This window comes from Triticum dicoccoides, chromosome 1A (assembly GCF_002162155.2).
Source record: "Triticum dicoccoides isolate Atlit2015 ecotype Zavitan chromosome 1A, WEW_v2.0, whole genome shotgun sequence".
Lineage (NCBI taxonomy): Eukaryota > Viridiplantae > Streptophyta > Magnoliopsida > Poales > Poaceae > Triticum > Triticum dicoccoides.
The window spans coordinates 317,903,635-317,924,014 of NC_041380.1; the positions used below are offsets into that span (position 1 = coordinate 317,903,635).

At 42.9% G+C, this 20,380-nt stretch overlaps 1 protein-coding gene across 1 annotated transcript; it reads right to left on the bottom strand.

Annotated features, from left to right (window-relative positions):
* Positions 1-16,904: 16,904 nt before the first annotated feature.
* LOC119270630 (bifunctional epoxide hydrolase 2-like) lies at positions 16,905-18,490 on the bottom strand. Its single transcript, XM_037552652.1, has 4 exons — positions 18,383-18,490; positions 18,041-18,258; positions 17,544-17,941; positions 16,905-17,439 (listed from the first exon to the last, which is right to left on the bottom strand). Exons 1-4 carry the CDS (start codon positions 18,453-18,455, stop codon positions 17,193-17,195), a joined length of 936 nt encoding a protein of 311 aa, XP_037408549.1. The 5' UTR covers positions 18,456-18,490; the 3' UTR covers positions 16,905-17,192.
* Positions 18,491-20,380: the final 1,890 nt, after the last annotated feature.

Consider the following 20,380-nt stretch of genomic DNA (forward strand, 5'->3'; position numbering starts at 1 on the left):
GGCTCGGCGCGCGTATGGGGTGGAGTGGGCGTGCGGGCTGTGGACGGCGCCGGCGACAGGGGGAAGGAAGGGAGCTCACGGGGGTGCTGTAGGGTTCGAGCAGCGGGGCGTGAGGAGGAAGACGGGGATGCGTGACAGAGACGTTGGGGAGGAAGTCCGGCGAGGTGGAGGCGCGTCGAGCTCCGGGCGGCGAGGTTCGGCGACAAGGGCGAGGCCGCGGTTCGGTTCCGTACCCCCGATCGCGATCTGGATCGGGGAGGGGAGAGAGTCGTGGGGGAGTGGGGGAAAGTAAGGTGGGTCGTGGGTTAGGGTTTCCCCTAGTGGGGATATGGAGGGGGTAGGTCGGCCGGCTGGGCCAGGTGGGCCGGCCTGGGCTATGAGCTGGGCTGCCTGGTCCAGTGGGGGGTTGGGGTTTGTTTGTTTTTTGTTAGTTTTGTTTTTCTGTTTTTCCTTTTATTTATTTTTCTTACCGTTTTAATTGACTTTAAAATATTTAGGCATTTTCTAAAAGTGTTTTCTTCACAATAATTACCTATGTAATATTCGGCACTAACCGAACATTTTAGTTTTACTGCTTGAAAATTTTTGATGTTTGACAAAAATTCAAATTTGAATTCAAAATGTTTTGAACTGATGCGAGATTAGCGACACTAACGGAGGTGACGTGGCATCATTATCATAGGTTCACTGTAGCTTAATTATCTGGGCGTTACATCTCATAACCGGAGGATTACCTTAGGAGTTAGCCGACGCTCTGAGTGAACTTCGCTTAGAGATAGTTCCGAGAGGTTTTGTTGCAGCGTTGGAAGTTCAGTCCAGTTTGTTGGGAAAGATCTGAGAAGCTCAAAAGATTGATAAGGAAATTGCAGAGATAAAAGAAAATATGAGTAAAGGAAAGGCCAAAGGTTTTCGTGAGGATGAACACGGAACTTTATAGTTTGAAGATCGCATCTATGTGCCCAATGACCTAGAGATCAGGAAGTTAATTCTTCGGGAGGCTCATGATTCGCCTTACTCGATTCACCCAGGCAACACCAAGATGTATCTAGATTTGAAGGAACGTTTCTGGTTGACAGGTATGAAGAAGGATATTGTCGAGTATGTAGCAGTATGTGACGTATGTCAGAGAGTTAAGGCAGAGCATCAGAAACCAGGAGGATTACTCCAGCCTTTGCCGATACCCAAATGGAAGTGGGATAAACTTGACATGGATTTCATCACCGGATTACCCAGGACTCGTTCCGGATATGACTCCATCTGGGTTATAGTTGATCGCTTGACCAAGGTGGCTCACTTTATCCCCGTTAAAACCACTTATACGAGCGCTAAGTTGGCCAAGATATATATGACCAGGATCGTATGTCTGGATGGAGTACCGAGGACCATAGTATCAGATAGAGGAACACAGTATATTTCAAAGTTTTGGCATCAGTTACACCAAACTTTGGGTACCAGGCTAGAGTTCAGTACAGCCTTTCATCCGTAGACAGATGGGCAGACCGAGAGAGTCAATCAGATTCAAGAGGACATGTTGAGAGCTTGTGCACTAGATTATGGATCTAGTTGGGATGATAATTTGGCTTACACAGAGTTCTCGTATAACAATAGCTACTAAGCTAGTTTGAAGATGGCCCCTTTCTAAGCTTTGTATGGAAGGAGGTGCAGGACACCATTGATGTGGTATGAAGTTGGAGACCAAAATTGTTCGGACCAGATTTAATCTGAGAGTCTGGGGAGAAGGTCAAGTTGATTCGTGATAGACTCAAGATATCCCAATCTAGGCAGAAGAGTTATGCCGATACTAAATGCAAGGAGGTGACCTATGAAGTCGGAGACAGAGCATATCTTCGTGTGTCGCCAGTTCAAGGAGTTAAATGGTTTGGAGTCAAAGGAAAGTTGGCGCCACGATTTGTGGGACCATAGAGAGTTTTGGAACGTACGGGTGAAGTTGCCTACAAGTTGGAATTACCCGAAGGTTTCAGGAGTTCATGATGTGTTTCACCTTTCTCAGTTGAAGAAGTGACATGCAGAAATGGTCGATATTCCTCTGAGAGATACAGTGCCCCTAGAAGCAATTCAGTTGGAGAGTGACCTGACTTATGATGAGAAACCCGTCAAGATTCTCGAGTTCACCAACCAAGTTACTCGCAGCAAGGTTATCAAATTTTGCAAGGTTCAGTGGAGTCACCATACCGAGGAGGAAGCCACCTAGGAACGATAAGAAGACCTCCGAAAGAACCACCCACACCTTTTTGCTAGCCAACCCGAATCTGGTGGGCGAGATCCATCTTAAGGGGGTAGGTTTGTAACATCCCAATTTTCAATTTGGATGTTATTTAGATCATTCATATGCATTTCTGAAATTTGTTTTTTTTTTTTGAATTTTGATCCTAGAAACCTTAAGCAACTCAAGGACCAATTGCGAGCGTTTGAGTTTTCCTCAAAAAACCCATTTCTGAATTTTTCAAAATTGGCAAATTGGATCAAAGTAATTTATTCAAAATATTTTTCCAATAATTTCACATAAATGAAAATAAGGAGAGAAGATAATATGACTTCTTCAAAAATAGTAAAGAAATGTTGGAAATTTATTTTTGAATAAATATATACTTTATTTGATTTTATTTGCGTGCATATTTATTTTTATTAATACTAAAAATGTTATTTTATTTTTAGGCACTTATGTCCAGAAAAATGTTCACATTAGTCCATATGTTAGGAGGGAATTATGTGAATTTTTCAGGAATTTTTAAAAATATTTTTACTAGGGTTTTCCTATTTTTCGTATTTTCGGAAAATGTTAAAAAAAAACTTTGGACCAAACTGGGCCAAAGCCTAGCCAGCCCAACCGCCGCGCAGCCCTCACCTCCGTCACCGAGCCGGACTCCGGACGGAGTCCGATCGTGCCACGCCGCTCCTACTGCCCCTACCTCCAAGGTCGCCGCACCCTCCCTCTCCTTAAATAGCCGCCGCCCCGGGCTCTCTCTCCCTCAAGCCGCCCGCCGCCACCACAGCTGCGGCCTGCCGCCTTCCACTGCCTCTGCCGCCGACGTCGCGCCGCCGCTGCTCCACCAGCCACTCGCAGTCGCCGCCGCCCGCACCCGCCACTGCAGCTCCGCCGCCCGACCCGCATCACCGTCGCCGGAAGCCGATGTCACCGCCGACGTCGAAACCGACCGAACCGGTAAAAAACCTCTCCGGTCCGTTTTTATTTTAGTGTACGGGTTTTTTCGGTTTTCTTTTCAGTTCGATCTACTTAGCGTACGCTCGCCGGTTTAGATCTGTTAACGAACGGTTTCGTTCGTTAGTGTCTCATAGAGGACGTCCGTCTGATAGGTTTTTCTTTTTCTGTTTATTTTCGGCCAGGGGCCCATACGTAATTATTTTCTTCACAGATTAGTCCCTGTTCTTCAAACGATCACAACTTTTTGCTCGTTTATCCAAATCCAATGAAACCAACACCAAATTATTCATTTTGATCCCCTCTATCTAGATAACTAACTTAAACATGTTTTTGAAAGTTTAAAATTTAGTTTCAAATAGATTTGAATTTGAACTTCTTTTGATCATAACTTGAGTTTCGTATTTTCGATTTAGTTGATTCTTTTTGCAAATCGAAGTTCTCCACCTGAACTTTCTGTTAAGATCTTTTTCTCTGGTTTTCTTTGCATCTTCATGTTTGAGTTCTTTTGTATGCTATTGTTTGTCTACGATAGATTTTGCGGAGTGCGAAGCTTGCTACTACGAATCTCTAGGGTTTTCCGATCGTCAGCAAGGCAAGTTACACTTTGATCATACCCTTTATTACCCGGTTTTTATGCATTAGTTACACCCTCAAACATTGCATGAGTAGGATTGGGAACATGTGGTTGTTGCTATGTAGTTGATGAGGTAGGAACCTAATACCTTTGATCACCCTGAGAATATACGTTATGCTCATATTGCTTAGCCATGCTCGTAGACGGGGATTGGTATGTGAGAATCATGAAAGTTGTGAGATATCATGACTTAGGGAAACTTAAGGTGGCTACTTTAATACACATCTGGGTGGATTGGTTGTGGGTATCTGGGTAATCCAGTGTTGTCCTAGGAGATCCCTGGGTACCCGTGTGATCATCCTATGGAATGCCACCCAGGCTCAAAGGGATCATAAGATTATTCATGCTCGGAAACTTACGTGTGCAGCCACAATCCATTATGGGCTCTGGCATAGTTAAGTAAGTTGTGAGAAACCTTTTCATGATGGGCTAGCAGATGTAGGGGAATTGTAGGTGTACCGGCCTATCTATCGGTTAAGGGGACCTCTTCAGAAAGACTATGTCTCGATCTTCCGATCATGGATGTGGTCGAGTCTTGTGGGGTAAAGTGTGCAAACCTCTGCTGAGTGTACAAACTAATCATGATTAACCGTGTCCCCGGTTATGGAAATCTTGAGTATCTGGTATTTGAGTTATCGGTTGATCTCATCACTTTACTTAATAAATTTGTTGGGTATATTATTATTATTACTGTTACTTGATAATTCTGGGATTGAGTTGGGGTTACCTTCTCAATAATGGCATAAACTTGGTAGTAAATAAAATCTATCCCTTTGTTGTTGGAAAAAATTAGCTTTATGCAAATGTTAAACTTAGAGCCTCCACCAGCCAAATATGCATGTAGTGATAGTCATTATTCATCATTGCTCTATAGTGTGATCTTGCCAGCATATTCCATGTGCTGACCTACACGGCTGCAACGTCTCATGTTGCAGAATTTTCAGACGGGGATTAAGGTGCGATAGGTCGTTGTCTTGCACTCATTTTTGCCGTGGAGTTAGATGGACTCATTTACGTTCGAAGCTTCGACAGTTATTTTGTTAGATGGCCTTTAGCCATATTATTGTAATAAATACTCTTTATGAGGACCTCGATGTAATAAGTGTGTGACTGAACTCTGTTATAATTCCTTGAGTACTATGTGTGTCAGCATAACGATCCAGGGATGACACTTAAGCACAGAGACTTCGATCTAGAAGGTCCTCCTCCACCTAAAGGTGATCCTCTATTTGAATTAAAACAATTGCCAGCCACTTTGAAATATGCTTATCTTGATGAGAAGAAGATATATCATGTTATTATTAGTGCTAACCTTTCAGAACATGAAGAAGAGAGATTATTGAAAGTTCTAAGGAAGCACTGAGCCACTATTGGATATACTCTTGATGATCTTAAGGGCATTAGTCCCGCCCTATGTCAGCACAAGATTAATATGGAACCTGATGCTAAACCCATTGTTGATCACCAACGTCAGTTTAATCCGAAGATGAAAGAAGTGGTAAGAACGGAAATATTAAAACTTCTGGAAGCAGGTATAATTTATCATATAGCTAATAGTAGATGGGTAAGTCATGTTCATTGTGTCCCTAAGAAAGGAGGTATTACTGTTGTTCCTAATGATAAGAATGAACTAATTCCACAAAGAATTTTTGCAGGCTATAGAATGGTAATTGATTTTAGAAAACTAAATAAAGCAACTAGACAAGATCATTACCCTCTGCCTTTTATTGATCAAATGCTAGAAAGATTATCTAAGCACACACATTTTCTCTTCCTTGATGGATATTCTGGTTTTTCACAAATACATGTTTCTCAACCTGATCAAGAAAAGACCACTTTTACTTACCCTTTTGGAACGTATGCTTATATACGTATGCCTTTTCGTTTATGCAATGCACCTGCAACCTTTCAAAGATGTATGACTGCTATATTCTCTGACTTTTATGAAAAAATTGTTGAGGTTTTCATGGATGACTTTTCTGTTTATGGGAAGTCTTTTGATGATTGCTACCTCTTGAGCTTGCGTTGGTTTTTCCCATATTTTTACATGATGACATAATGTTGCGGGATTAACTCAGGCAATATGATGAAAACCCCATCTTTTTATCCTCGATGGCAACAATGCAATACATGTCGGTTCCCCTTCTGTCACTAGGATCGAGCACCGCAAGATTGAACCCAAAGCTAAGCACTTCTCCCATTGCAAGAAAAACCAATCTAGTTGGCCAAACCAAATCGATAGTTCAAAGAGACTTGCAAAGATATAAAATCATGCATAAAATAATTCAGAGGAGATTCAAATAATATTTATAGATAAGCTAACCACAAACCCACAATTCATCGGATCTCGACAAACACACCGCAAAAGAGTATTACATCAAATAGATCTCCAAGAACATCAAGGAGAACATGGTATATTGAGAATCAAAGAGAGAGAAGAAGCCATCTAGCTACTAGCTATGGACCCATAGGTCTGTGGTAAACTACTCACGCTTCATCGGAGAGGCAATGGTGTTGATGTAGAAGCCCTCCGTGATCGAATCCCCCTCCGGCAGGATGCCGGAAAAGGCCCCAAGATGGAATCTCACGGGTACAGAAGATTGCGGTGGTGAAAAAGTGGTTTCATGGCTCCCCTGGAAGTTTTTGGGGTATATGTGTATATATATGAGGAAGATCTAGGTCAGGGGGTCACCGAGGGGCCCACAAGGTTGGGGGCGCGCCCTCCACCCTTGTGTCCGCCTCGTGGCTCTTCTGACTTGCACTCCAAGTCTCCTGGGTGTCTTATGGTCCAAGAAAAATCATCGCGAAAGTTTTATTCTGTTTGGACTCCGTTTGGTATTCCTTTTCTGCGAAACTCTAAAACAAGGAAAAACAGAAATTGGCACTCGGCTCTAGGTTAATTGGTTAGTCCCAAAAATCATATAAAATAGCATATTAATGCATATAAAACATCTAGAACAATAAAAAATTATAGATACGTTGGAGACGTATCAATGATTATTTAAGCAATCTTGATCGAGTTTTGCAGAGATGCGAGCAAACAAATCTTATCTTGAATTGCGAGAAGTGCCACTTTATGGTTTACGAAGGTATTGTTTTAGGCCATAAAATTTCTGAAAGAGGTATTGAGGTGGACAAAGCTAATGTTGATGCAATTGAAAAAATGCCATGTCCTAAAGATATCAAAGGTATCTGTAGTTTCATTGGTCATGCCGGTTTCTATAGGAGGTTTATTAAAGACTTCTCTAAAATTTCTAGGCCTCTTATAAATCTATTGCAAAAGGATATGCCATTTGTTTTTTATGATGATTGTTTAGAAGCCTTTGAAACACTTAAGAAAGCCTTAAGTTCTGCACCTATTGTTTAACCACCTGATTGGAACTTTCATTTTGAAATTATGTGTGATGCTAGTGATTATGTTGTTGGTGCTGTTCTAGGACAAAGAGTTGATAAGAAATTGAATGTTATTCATTATGCTAGTGAAACTCTAGACAATGCTCAACGAAATTATGCTGCTACTGAAAAAGAATTCTTAGCAATGGTGTTTGCTTGTGATAAATTTAGATCTTAAATTATTGATTCTAAAGTTATTGTTCACACTGATCATGCTGCTATAAAATATCTTATGGAAAAGAAAGATGCTAAACCTAGACTCATTAGGTGGGTTTTCTTGCTACAAGAATTTGATTTGCATATCATTGATAGAGAAGGAGCGGAGAACCCCGTAGCTGATAACTTGTCTAGGCTTGAAAATAATCTTGATGACCCACAACCTATTAATGATAGTTTTCCTGATGAGCAATTAGCTGCAATAAATGTTTCTCATAGTACACCTTGGTATGCTGACTATTCTAATTATATTGTTGCTAAATACATACCACCTAGCTTTACTTACCAACAAAAGAAAAAATTCTTCTATGATTTAAGACATTACTTCTGAGATGACCCACATCTTTATAAAGAAGGAGTAGATGCTATGATTCAATGTTGTGTACCTGAGCATGAACAGGGACAAATCTTACGGAAATGTCACTCCGAAGATTATGGAGGACATCATGTGGGAGACAGAATTGCTCACAAGGTATTGCAATCTAGGTTTTATTGGCTTACCCTCTTCAAGGATGCTCGTAAGTTTGTCTCATCTTGTGATGAATGTCAAAGAATAGGTAATATCAGTAAGCGTCAAGAAATGCCTATGAATTATTAAGTTGTTGTTGAACCATTTGATGTTTGGGGTTTTGATTGCATGGGACCTTTTCCTTACTCTAATGGGTATACTCATATTTTGGTTGTTGTTTATTATGTTACTAAGTGGGTAGAAGCTATTCCAACTAGTAGTTTTGATCACAACACCTCTATTAAAATGCTTGAGGAAGTTATTTTCCCAAGGTTTGGAGTCCCTAGATATTTAATGACTGATGGTGGTTCACATTTTATTCATGGTGCTTTCAGTAAAATGCTTGTCAAGTATGATGTTAACCATAGAATTGCATCACCCTATCATCCTCGGCCTACTGGTCAAGTTAAACTTAGTGATCAAGAAATAAAATTAATTTTGCAAAAGACTGTCAATAGGTCCCGGAAGAATTGGTCTAAGATATTAAATGATGCACTTTGGGCTTATAGAACAACATATAAAAATCCTATGGGTATGTCTCCTTATAAAATGGTTTATGGAAAAGCTTGTCATTTGCCTCTTGAGTTAGAACATAAATCATATTGGGCAATTAAAGAACTCAACTATGACTTCAAACTTGCCGGTGAAAAGAGGTTATTTGATATTAGCTCATTAGATGAATGGAGAACCCAAGCTTATGAAAATGCCAAGTTATTCAAAGAAAAAGTTAAAAGATGGCATGATAAAAGAATCCAAACATGTGAGTCCAAAGTTGGAGAATATGTTCTTTTGTACAACTCTCGTTTCAGATTCTTTGCAGGAAAACTCCTTCCAAATGGGAAGGACCCTATGTTATCGAGGAGGTTTGTCGATCTGGAGCTATCAAAATAAATAATGCCAAAGGTACTAACCCGAAGGTTGTTAATGGGCAACGAATAAAACATTATATCTCAGGTATGCCCATTAATGTTGAAAGCAATATTATCCAAACTATGACACCGGAAGAACACATAAAAGAAACCTTCCAGAACACTCCAGAATCGTGAAAAAGAGGAGGTACGTGATAGGGTAAGTAAACGGGCTCTGAAAAATCCGCAAAAATATTTTTTGTCCGTATTGGAATATTTATAAAATTAGGAAAATAAGAAACAACAAGGAAGGTCACCCTGGTGGGCACAAAACACCAGGGCACGCCTGGCTGCCCACCTCGAGTACCTTCCGGACTCCATTTTTCTTCTATTTGCTTGTTTCCCAAGATAAAAAAATCTTTATATACCCCCCGAACCTATTGACCATCGTATCGTGGAGAAATCTCCTATCTTCTTTTCCTTACTGTTTTCTACCAGATCTAAAAATATGTCGTCTCAAAGTTCTGAGGAGGATTGTCCAGTCACATATCAGCCTCTGGATAAGAATTCTTCAAGGATACATATCCCTATATGTGGTACACCGATGAGGAAGATGAAGATGAACCAGTCCCTCCTCGTTTCAAGAACGAAAGCATGGAGGCATTATGCGGGAGGATAAGAAAGCTCGAGATGGAGAATGATGAGTTGAGGATAGATAACTCTATCCTCCGGCGTAAGTTGGAGGAAAAGAAGGACAAACCCTCCACTTCATCACCACCACCTCCTTCTTCATCACCAAAAGAAAATTGAGTATCGGGTATGGGCACTCCCCTTGGCTTTCGCCAACCTTGGGGGAGGTGCCCCGGTATCATATCATCTCCACTATCTTTTGCCTTTACTTATCTTAGTTCGATCCATAGTTATCTTTTGCTTTAGATGAATAAAAGTTTAGTTCGATCCTTTCTTTTTGAGAGTTTGCTTAGTGATCCATCTTTGTAATCATGTGTGAGATATATAATAAAGTTTAGTTTGAGTTCTGCTTTCTTTACTTTCATGTTCAATAAAAAGAAAGGAAATAAATGAAAAAGATCATATGCTAATCTTATGGTAAGTAATGACACCACATAAGGAAAAGTATAAGTAGAAAATTTTATTGGAGATTGACAAACATAGCATTGGTCAATGATGCAATTCATGAAAGAATTAATAAGGGAAGAGAAGATTCACATGCAAATACACTATCCTAGAAACCTTTTTTGATTGTGAGCCCCCATCAAAATATTATATGCCAAAATTGTTGACGTTGGACAAGGAAGACAACTTAATGATTTATGTTTGTTCATATTCACATAGAAGTTATATTGTCATAGATCCTTCAACGTTGTTATCGGTGCAATTGTTGACGTTGACGTTGGACAAGGAAGACAACTTAAAGCTTGCCCCCCATCTTTGCTAGCCAAAAATTCCGCACTAAGTAGAGATACTACTTGTGCATCCAAAAACCCTTAAACCCAAATCTTATTTTCAAGAGTCCACCATACCTACGTAAGGATTGAGTAAGATCCTTCAAGTAAGTTGTCATCGGTGCAATAAGGCAATAAAAATTGCTTCTAAAAGTGTTAGATCATTTAGTGTAAGAGAAAATTGAGCGTTGTATGAACTTGTGATGGTGAAGAATAAAAGCGACGGACTACATAATAAAGGTCGCTATCACAAGGGGCAATATAACGTGACGTTCTTTTGCACTAAGGGATTGAGCATACAAACAAAAAGCGCATGGCAACCACTGCTTCCCTCTGCGGAGGGCCTATCTTTTACTTTTATGTATTTATTTTTATGCAAGAGTCAAAGTTCTTCTTTATATTCCTTTTTATTTTCTCTTTTGGCAAGCATCATGTGGTGAGGAAAGATCTAGGCACATATATCCAGTTGGATATGGGTAGCATGAGTTATTATTGTTGACATCACCCTTGAGGTGAATACGTTGGGAGGCGGAACTATAAGCCCCTATATTTCTATGTGTCCGGTTGAAATGTTTTGCTCATGTGTATGCGGTGAGTGGTAGCAATCATAGAAGACTATATGATGGTTGAGTATGTGGACTTGCCTAAAGGCTCCTATAAGTGACCCTTCCTGAAAAGATGATGAATTGTAGTTGCAAAGTTGACTGAGAACATAGTTTGTTGGTTTCTAATAGAGTTTATGTTTTATGCTTCGATGTTGTGATGAATTGCTACTTATTCATGAGAAGTCTATGATAAAAAAATTATGTTGAAGTTTATTGTTGTTATAATAATTCACATGATGCTTCGATGTCCGTATTTTGTTTTTATCGACACCTCTCTCTCTTTCTCTAAGCATGTGGACATGTTTTTCGATTTTGGTTTTCGCTTGAGGACAAGCGAGGCCTAAGCTTGGGGGAGTTGATACGTCCATTTTGCATCATGTTTACCTACTGTTATTTATAATATTTTTATACATAATAATGCTTTTTGGAGTAATTCTAATGCCTTTTCTCTCATAATTTGCAAGGAACACACAAAGAGGGAGAATTCCGGCAGGTGGAAATATGGACCTGAAAAAGCTATGTCAGGCTACCTATTCTGCACAACTTCAAATGAGCTGAAACTTCACGGGGAATTTTTATGGAGTAAATAAGAAATATTGGAGCAAATAACTACTGGAGGGGAGCCACCTGGTGGGCATAAGACACCAGGGTGCGCCTGGGCCCCCAGGCGCGCCCTGGTGGGTTGTGCTCAGCCCAGCCCACCTTCGGTGCCCATCTTATGGTATATAAGTCATTTTGACCTAGAAAAAATAAGGAGAGGACTTTCGGGATGAAGCGTCACTGTCTCGAGGCGGGACTTGGGCAGGAGCACTTTTGCCCTCCGGCGGAGCGATTCCGCCGGGGGAACTTCCCTCCCAGAGGGGAAATCATCGTCATCATCATCACCAACAACTCTCCCATCTTGGGGAGGGAAATCCCCATCAACATCTTCAACATCACCATCTCCTCTCAAACCCTAGTTCATCTCTTGTGTTCAATCTTTGTACCGGAACTATAGATTGGTACTTGTGGGTGACTAGTAGTGTTGATTACATCTTGTAGTTCATTACTATATGGTTTATTTGGTGGAATATTTATATATTCAGATCCAATATGATATTTAATACCCCTCTGATATTGAGCATGATTATTATTTCTGAGTATTTACTTTTGTTCTTGAGGTAACGGGAGAAATCTTGTTGCAAGTAATCATGTGAATTTTATATGTGTTCGATATTTTGATGGTATGTATGTTGTGATTCCCTTAGTGGTGTCATGTGAACGTCGACTACATGACACTTCACCATATTTGGGCCTAAGGGAATGCATTGTGGAGTAGTTATTAGATGATGGGTTGCGAGAGTGATAGAAGATTAAACCCTAGTTTATGCGTTATTCCGTAAGGGACCGATTGGATCCAAAAGTTTAATTCTATGATTAAATTTTATTCTTAATACTTTTCTCGTAGTTGTGGATGCTTGCGAGGGGGTTAATCATAAGTAGAAGATTTGTTCAAGTAAGAACAACACCTAAGCATTGATCCACCCACATTTCAAATTATCAAAGTAGCAAACACAAATCAAACCAACATGATGAAAGTGATTAGATGAAATTCCCGTGTACCAGAACACTTTGCTTATCATAAGAGACCGTTTTGGCCTGTCCTTTGCCTCAAAAGGATTGGGCTACCTTGCTGCACTTTTGTTACTATTGTCGTTACTTGCTCGTTACAAATTATCTTGCTATCAAACTACTCGCCACTTACAATTTCAGTGCTTGCAGACATTACCTTGCTGAAAACCACTTGTCATTTCCTTCTTCTCCTCGTTGGGTTCGACACTCTTACTTATCGAAAGGACTACGATTTATCCCATATACTTGTGGGTCATCAATCATATCTACTATATGATTCATGTTCGACCTTTCGGTCTCCAGTGTTCTGAGGCCATGTCTGTACATGCTAGGCTCGTCAAGTTTAAGCCAAGTATTCCGCATGTGCAAAATTGTCTTGCACCCGTTGTATGTGAACGTAGAGTCTATCACACCCGATCATCACGTGGTGTCTCAACACGACGAAGTATAGCAACGGTGCATACTTAGGGAGAACCCTTTTACCTTTATATTTAGTGAAGGGATCATCTTACAATGCTACCGCCGTACTAAGCAAAATAGGATGCATAAAAGATAAACATCACATGCAATCAAAATATGTGACATGATATGGCCATCATCATCTCGTGCTTTTGATCTCCGTATCCAAAGCATCATCATGATCTCCATCGTCGCCGGCTCGACACCTTGATCTCCATCGTTGTGTCGTGGTCGTCTCGCCAACTATTGCTTCTACAACTATTGCTAACGCATAGTGATAAAGTAAAAAAAATACATGGCATTTGCATTTCATACAATAAAAAGACAACCATAAGGCTCCTGCCGGTTGTCAGGTATGTTACAAAACATGATCATCTCATACAATAACGTTTATCACATCATGTCTTGACCATATCACATCACAACATTCCCTACAAAAACAAGTTAGACGTCCTCTACTTTCTTGTTGCAAGTTTTACGTGGCTGCTACGGGCTTCTAGCAAGAACCGTTCTTACCTACGCAAAAAACAACAATGGTGTTTCATCAAGTTTGCTGTTTTAACCTTCTTCAAAAGGACCGGCCGCAGTCAAATTCGATTCAAGTAAAGTAGGAGAAACAGACACCCGCCAACCACCTTTATGCAAAACTAGTTGCATGTCTGTCTGTGGAACCGATCTCATGTGCGTGAACATGTAAGGTTGGTCCGGGCCGCTTCATCCCACAATACAGCCGAATCAAAATAAGATGTTGGTGGTAAGAAGTATGACTATCACCGCCCACAACTCTTTGTGTTCTACTCGTGCATATCATCTAAGCATAGACCTGGCTCATGATGCCACTGTTGGGAACGTTGCATGGAAAACAAAAAAATCTATGCACACGCAATGATCTATCCATGGAGATGCATATCAACGAGGGGGAGAGTGTGTCTATGTACCATCATAGACCGTAAGAGGAAGCGTTCCTCAACGCAGTTGATGTAGTCGAACTTCTTCGCGCTTCAACCGATCAAGTATCGAATGCACGGCACCTCTGCATTCTGCACACGTTCAGCTCGGTGACGTCCCTCACCTTCTTGATCCAGCAAGACATCGAGGTAGTAGATGAGTTCCGTCATCACGACTGCGTGGTGACGGTGATGGTGAAGTGATCCTCGCAGGGCTTTGCCTAAGAACTACGAAAATATGACCGGGGGTGTAAACGGTGGAGCAGGGCGCCGACATGGCTAAACAATTGTCTGGTATGTGCTAGGCACCCCCTCCTCATATATATAGGTGGGAGGGAGAGGGGAGAGGCCAAGGGGCGCCCCAAGTAGGTCTGAATCCTACTTGGGCTCCTGCCCTTGGCCGTGTCCCCCTGCCATGTTTGTTGGAGGGGGAAGGAAAGAGGGGTGGGAGAGGGAAGGAAGGGGGAATCCTATTCCTCTCTTTCCTTTCCCTTCCCCTCTTTCCTTCTCCTCCTAGGCCGGCCCATATGGAGGGCGCACCAGCCCCTTGTGGCTGGTGCGTTTCCCCTCTTGGCCCATAAGGCCCATATCTTTTGCCGGGGGGTGCCCAGAACCCCTTCCGGTGACCCGATAAGTACCCGGTACCCCCCGAAACACTTTCGGTGTCCGAATACCGCATCCTATATATCAATATTTACCTCTCGACCATTTCGAGACTCCTCGTCATTTCCGTGATCTCATCCGGGACTCCGAACAACATTCGGTCACCAAATCACATAACTCATATAATACTATATCGTCATCGAACGTTAAGCATGCGGACCCTACGGGTTCGAGAACTATGTAGACATGACTGAGACACCTCTCTGGTCAATAACCAATAGAGGAACCTGGATGCCCATATTGGCTCCTACATATTCTACGAAGATCTTTATCGGTCGAACCATTATGACAACATACGTAATTCCCTTTGTCTATTGGTATGTTACCTGCCCGAGATTCGATTGCCAGTATCTTCATACCTAGTTCAATCTCGTTGCCGACAAGTCTCTTTACTCATTCTGTAATACATCATCTCGTGACTAACTCCTTAGTCGTTTGCTTGCAAGATTATGATGTGTATTACCGAGAGGGCCCAGAGATACCTCTCCGAAACTCGGAGTGACAAATCCTAATCTCGATCTATGCCAATTCAACAAACACCTTCGGAGATACCTGTAGAGCATATTTATAATCACCCAGTTACGGTGTGACGTATGATAGCACAAAAGGTATTCCTCCAGTATCGGGGAGTTGCATAATCTCATAGTTGAAGGAATATGTATTTGACATGAAGAAAGCAATAGCAATAAAACTTAACAATCATTATGCTAAGCTAACGGATGGGTCTTGTCCATCACATCATTCTCCTAATGATGTGACCCCTTTATCAAATGGAAACTCATGTCTATGGTTAGGAAACCTTAACCATCTTTGATCAACGAGCTAGTCAAGTAGAGGCTCACTAGGGACACGGTGTTTGTTTATGTATTCACACATGTATTTAGGTTTCCGATCAATACAATTCTAGCATGAATAATAAACCTTTATCATGAATAAGGAAATATGAAATAACAACTTTATTATTGCCTCTAGGGCATATTTCCTTCACAAAACCCCTAGGCCTTCCAAAAGAAGGGGCCTACACACCCAATATCAGTTGATGTGGCAAGGGCCGTGTAAGATCCCGTAAAACCTTCCATGTGAAATTATCCAACCAAAATGGCTAAAAATCCATTGAGGTAAGCTAGACACCAGGGACAGAGCTGGCATGTAGGCATTGGGGTCAATTGACCCCAATGCAATTACTCAACCCTTCATTAACTTAGTATTAATCATTGTTGATTATAGAAGATGACCCCATTGCTATGGATATGACTCCATCAAACTTTTTTCTAGCTTCCTCCCTGCTAGACACCGTGTAAGATTCCATAGAACCTGCCATGCGTAGGTAAACAAGGTGAGGTGACGTCAAAACCACCGAAGATGTGATTAAGAACATGCACTGAAAAGTCATGTTTACCAGATTCTGTTATGGCAACAAAGCCCAACCCATGATCACACACATAGCAACGGGGTCAGTGTTTAGACAAGTCACGAAATTTTTTCTATTTCAAAGCATGTCTTTCGTGATGGGTAAGAACTTCCCCCTTTTAGGTGATTTTCTTCTTTTTCGACAAGTGTGATTCATATTTTGAAGATGATGTTGTAAGATCACAAAGCTTGGCCCGAGCCTCTTGTCATCTAAACCCACCTCCAACCGTCTGGTTCACCAAATGAGAGAAGTTGACCATCATACACGGACTCAACTTCCCCCTCCTCGATTCCAAGGTTCTCGGGATGGCTGGAGCATTTGGTAGAAACCTTCAAAAGGCCAAACACCACATGCTTGAGATCCCTCACCCACATCTCGACGTCCTCAGACATTCCTTTGAGGAGCTACGCCATGATTTTTCATATTTGAAGAAATATGTGAATGTGAGAAAGAAAGGATTTGGATGGATATATACTTGGGAGTGTACTCAAGATTGTGCAGAGCTTGACGTCTATTCCACATGGATGTCGACATAGTCTTGAGATATGCCCTTCACCCCCTTTGCCTTATTAGGCTTAGTTTCGCTTCTTCTATGGCTTTTATATTTGCCGATGTGATCATTTGCGTGGGCGTATTCATGATGTTCGTGTGCATCCTAATTATGCATATGCTATGTGTTTCTCAGTTATGGTTGATACTCCCTCCGTTCCACAATGTAGCGCATATAGATTTTTCTAGAAGTCAAACTTTATAAACTTTGACCAAGTTTGTAGAGAAAATCATATACATCTAGAATACCAAATACGTGTGCTTAGATACATCACAACACATACTTTCATATTATATACATTTGGTATTGTAGATATAAATAGTTTTCTCTATAAACTTGGTCAAAGTTTATAAAGTTTGACTTTGTAGAAAATCTATATGCGCTACATTATGGAACGGAGGGAGTATCTCCATAGTGTTGCATTTTTGAGTTAATGAAAGGAGTACATTGTAGTAGAAATATAATGTTACCCTCAAAAAAAGAAAAAACCCTCAAAAAAAGTAGAAATATAATGTTTCTTAATCGATGATGAGCTACCCGATTCAAAAACTGAAAAACCAGACGGGCATGATTACATTACACTATCCATTTTTAACGACCAAGAAAATTCAGAGCGACATGGTTCAAGCAGAGCAATGGTGGCGGAAGCTTTATTCATTGGGAACCCCGAGCTCACTCTCGTCCGGCGATGGATTATAGATCAGGGATGGTCCTTGAGGAAGCCGAGTAGGAGGTCGTTGATCTGGTCCGGGAACTGCTCCTGCACGAAGTGGCTTCCTTCAGGGATGTAGGTGATCTTGAGGTTCGGCGCGAAGGTGTTCATGACGCCGCTCCTCATGGCGGCCTCGAAACCAGGGAACTTGAAGCAGTAGTCCTTCTCCCCCATCACCATGAACACGGGGACCTGGAACTTGGGGTCCACGTGCTTCGTCATCCTGTGCAGAGACCTGCGATCATGCATGGAAGCAGTTGAGTTCATCAATCTGTTTCTTCCTCGTTGTAATATAATCGTGCCATGGCTGGGGGCACGAAGAAGCTTCAGCTGGCCTACCTGTATGGTATCTGGAGAGGGTAGCGGAAGCCGGACTTCTCGTAGAGCGCGGCGTAGGCGTCGAGGTCCTCCTCGGTGAACCACGGCGGCAGGGGCGTGGAGAGGTCGGCGAGGTCCATGATCTCCTGCCCTTCCTCCGCGATCGGGACGTCGCTGCGGGAGAAGAGGATGTAGATGGTGCGCACCACGCGGCGGACGTCGTGCCGGCCGAAGTCGGCCTCCGCCCTGTCGGGCTCGCGCCACCGCAGGATGTAGAACCCCTCCGGCATGGTGTCGAAGTTGAAGGGCCCCGGGCTGAAGGGGATGCCCATGCACATGACGCCGCGGGTGCGGTCCGGGTGCCGCAGCGCGAAGTCGTACGCCGGCATGGCGCCGTAGTCCTTGCCCACCAGGAACACCTGGAGGCAGGAGCACATGATGGTCATGCCAGGGAGCGAGCATGGCGGGCTACGTGCGTCTCTCAGCTGTTCACTGCAGTGGATGTGGTGACTACGTACCTTGTGGATGGAGAGGGCGTCGAGGATGGCGAGCACGTCGGCGACGAGGTCCTCCCAGGTGGCCTCCACGTCCTCCGCCGGCTGGTCGGAGAGCCCGTAGCCGCGGCTGTCGGGCGCGATGGCGCGGTACCCGGCGGCGGCCACGGCCAGCATCTGGTGGCGCCACGTGTACCATATCTCCGGGAAGCCGTGCAAGAACACCACCGTCCCAAGCTCATCTGCAAGCAGCACAAAGAACAGATCACACACATGACCAAGAACCGTCGCTCTGCTTGGCTCCATCAAGCTCAAGCTCCACTCACGACGCCGATGGCGAAAAGAAGGGGGGGAAGAAGCTCTCACCTTTGCCTACTTGAGCAAGGTGGAGGTTGAGCCCACGGAGGAGGAGGTGGGTGTGCTCTATCTGCTGCGCCATTGCTGCTTACTACTACTTCTGGAGCTCCTAGTGCGCGATGCTTCACTTTATATAGCCAGACCAGTAGGAGACATTAGTTTCTAAAATGAAAGGATAGAAAAGGATGGGGATTTTTTTGGTAGTGGGAATGAGTCGAGATGGCTCCCCACTCTCTTTGACACTGCCGTTTCGGCTTCATGCGCTCTTGGTGTTTCCTGCAGGCCGAGCTATAGACAAACACTGCGCACCCCGGAATCCAAGAAATAGCTCAGCCCAGATACCCTGAAATCCTACAAAGGAAAAATTCCGTGGATAAGAATCAGCACTGCACCAGGGCCTTGCAATGCCATTTCAACTCACCCGGAGCAGCATTCAGTTAAAACTCTGCACCGCGGTAACTGGTTGTTTGTGCTGTTTACCTGAACAAATACAGTTACGGCGTGAGTGACTCGTGGCTCCTCCAGCCTCCTAGGTACGCCGCTTGATAAAATAGTCCAAGGCCTGAACCACGAGGGCTTTAGTTATGGCCTTACCATATGGCAGGCCGGCCTCGTGCTACTAATAATATTTGCAACCATCGGCTGTTGATATGTTTGTCAACTGTTCTTAGATTCCAAATGCCTCGTCGCCGAGCATGTTAGTGATGCTACTAATGATGTGTTCTGTTTAGAAACATCTAATGTTGTGTTTGGATGTTGTGGCGGACCTGGAGCAAGGCGCGGCCGGGTTCCTCTCTCTTTTTTTAAAGAAAAGACATACGCCCGATTTTATAAATAAAGTCATCAGGCAGAGTCACATCACAAACACCAGATGAACAGAGTATCAAGCAACAGCTAGCAAGTACGATTACATGGCACCCTAGCCAATCATGGCACGCAGGCCAGCACCGAAACCAAAAGGGTAATTACTAAGACGGCGTCTGAGAGTGCCGCAGCAGGGAGGAAGCCGTTGACTGCATCTTAGATACCATATTGTCAAAAGCCTCAAGGTCCGCCTCCTTAGTCAATAATCTCCAATGCTGCAAGAAGACATTAGCTTTAAATAAGCAGCTCCCAGGGTTAGCCGGGAAGACATGCTCAATAATAAACTTGTTTCTAGTAGTCCACAGCGCCCAACATATCTCAGCCCAACCAACCCAAAAAACCCTTTTAGTCACCCCAGATAAAGCAGAAACACATTGTCGCAGGTCCTCGAAGGATGAGGGGTTCCAATTAACATGAAGCCAATGTCGGATGCAAGACCAAAGGAATTTAGCCAGAAAAACAATGAAAGAAAATATGCTCGATGTTTTCAATGGCCCCACAAAGCACGCATCTATCAGAGCTCGGGCCATTTCTTTTTCGGATTTGATCAGCCGCAGGAAGCTTCCCACGAAAAGCTTGCCACATAAAGATTTTGATCTTAGGAGGAATACGGGCCTTCCAAATGTTCTTAAATTTCGACGTGTGAGCACCGAAGATAAGCTTAGCGTAAGTAGTCTTAACCGAAAACCGACCAGAAGAGGCGTGAGGCCAAACGACCGAATCATCTTCATCTGAGAGCATGGAGAAGCAAGCAGTAAGACGTTGCCAGTCTTCCAACTCTGCAGGAGAAAGAGATCGACGAAAGGCGAGGTCCCAATTATTAACGGAGAGCTCGAAGATAGAGATCTTCGGATCAGAGCAGTAAGAGAAAAGAACCGGGAAGGCCACCGCGAGAGTGGACTCCCCGGCCCACCAATCTAACCAAAAACGAGTGGACTTACCATTTCTAACTACGAATTTAACCAAAGACTGAAAGATAGGCCGGACTTTAACAAGCTGACGCCAAAACTGGGAGCCACCCGAGAAAGATGCAAACATGGGACTCGAGTCCGAGAAGTATTTGGCCTTGAGAAAGGATAAGCAGAGGGGACGCTCCTCAAGGGACATGATTTTCCACCACCATTTTACCATGAGGCACTTGTT

Coding starts and splice junctions, on each gene's coding strand:
- LOC119270630 (XM_037552652.1), bottom strand. CDS start 18,455: ATGGCGCAGCAGATAGAGCACACCCACCTCCTCCTCCGTGGGCTCAAC. Junction 18,259..18,382: donor CCTTGCTCAAGTAGGCAAAG/GTGAGAGCTTCT, acceptor TGCTGCTTGCAG/ATGAGCTTGGGACGGTGGTG. Junction 17,942..18,040: donor ACGCCCTCTCCATCCACAAG/GTACGTAGTCAC, acceptor TCCTGCCTCCAG/GTGTTCCTGGTGGGCAAGGA.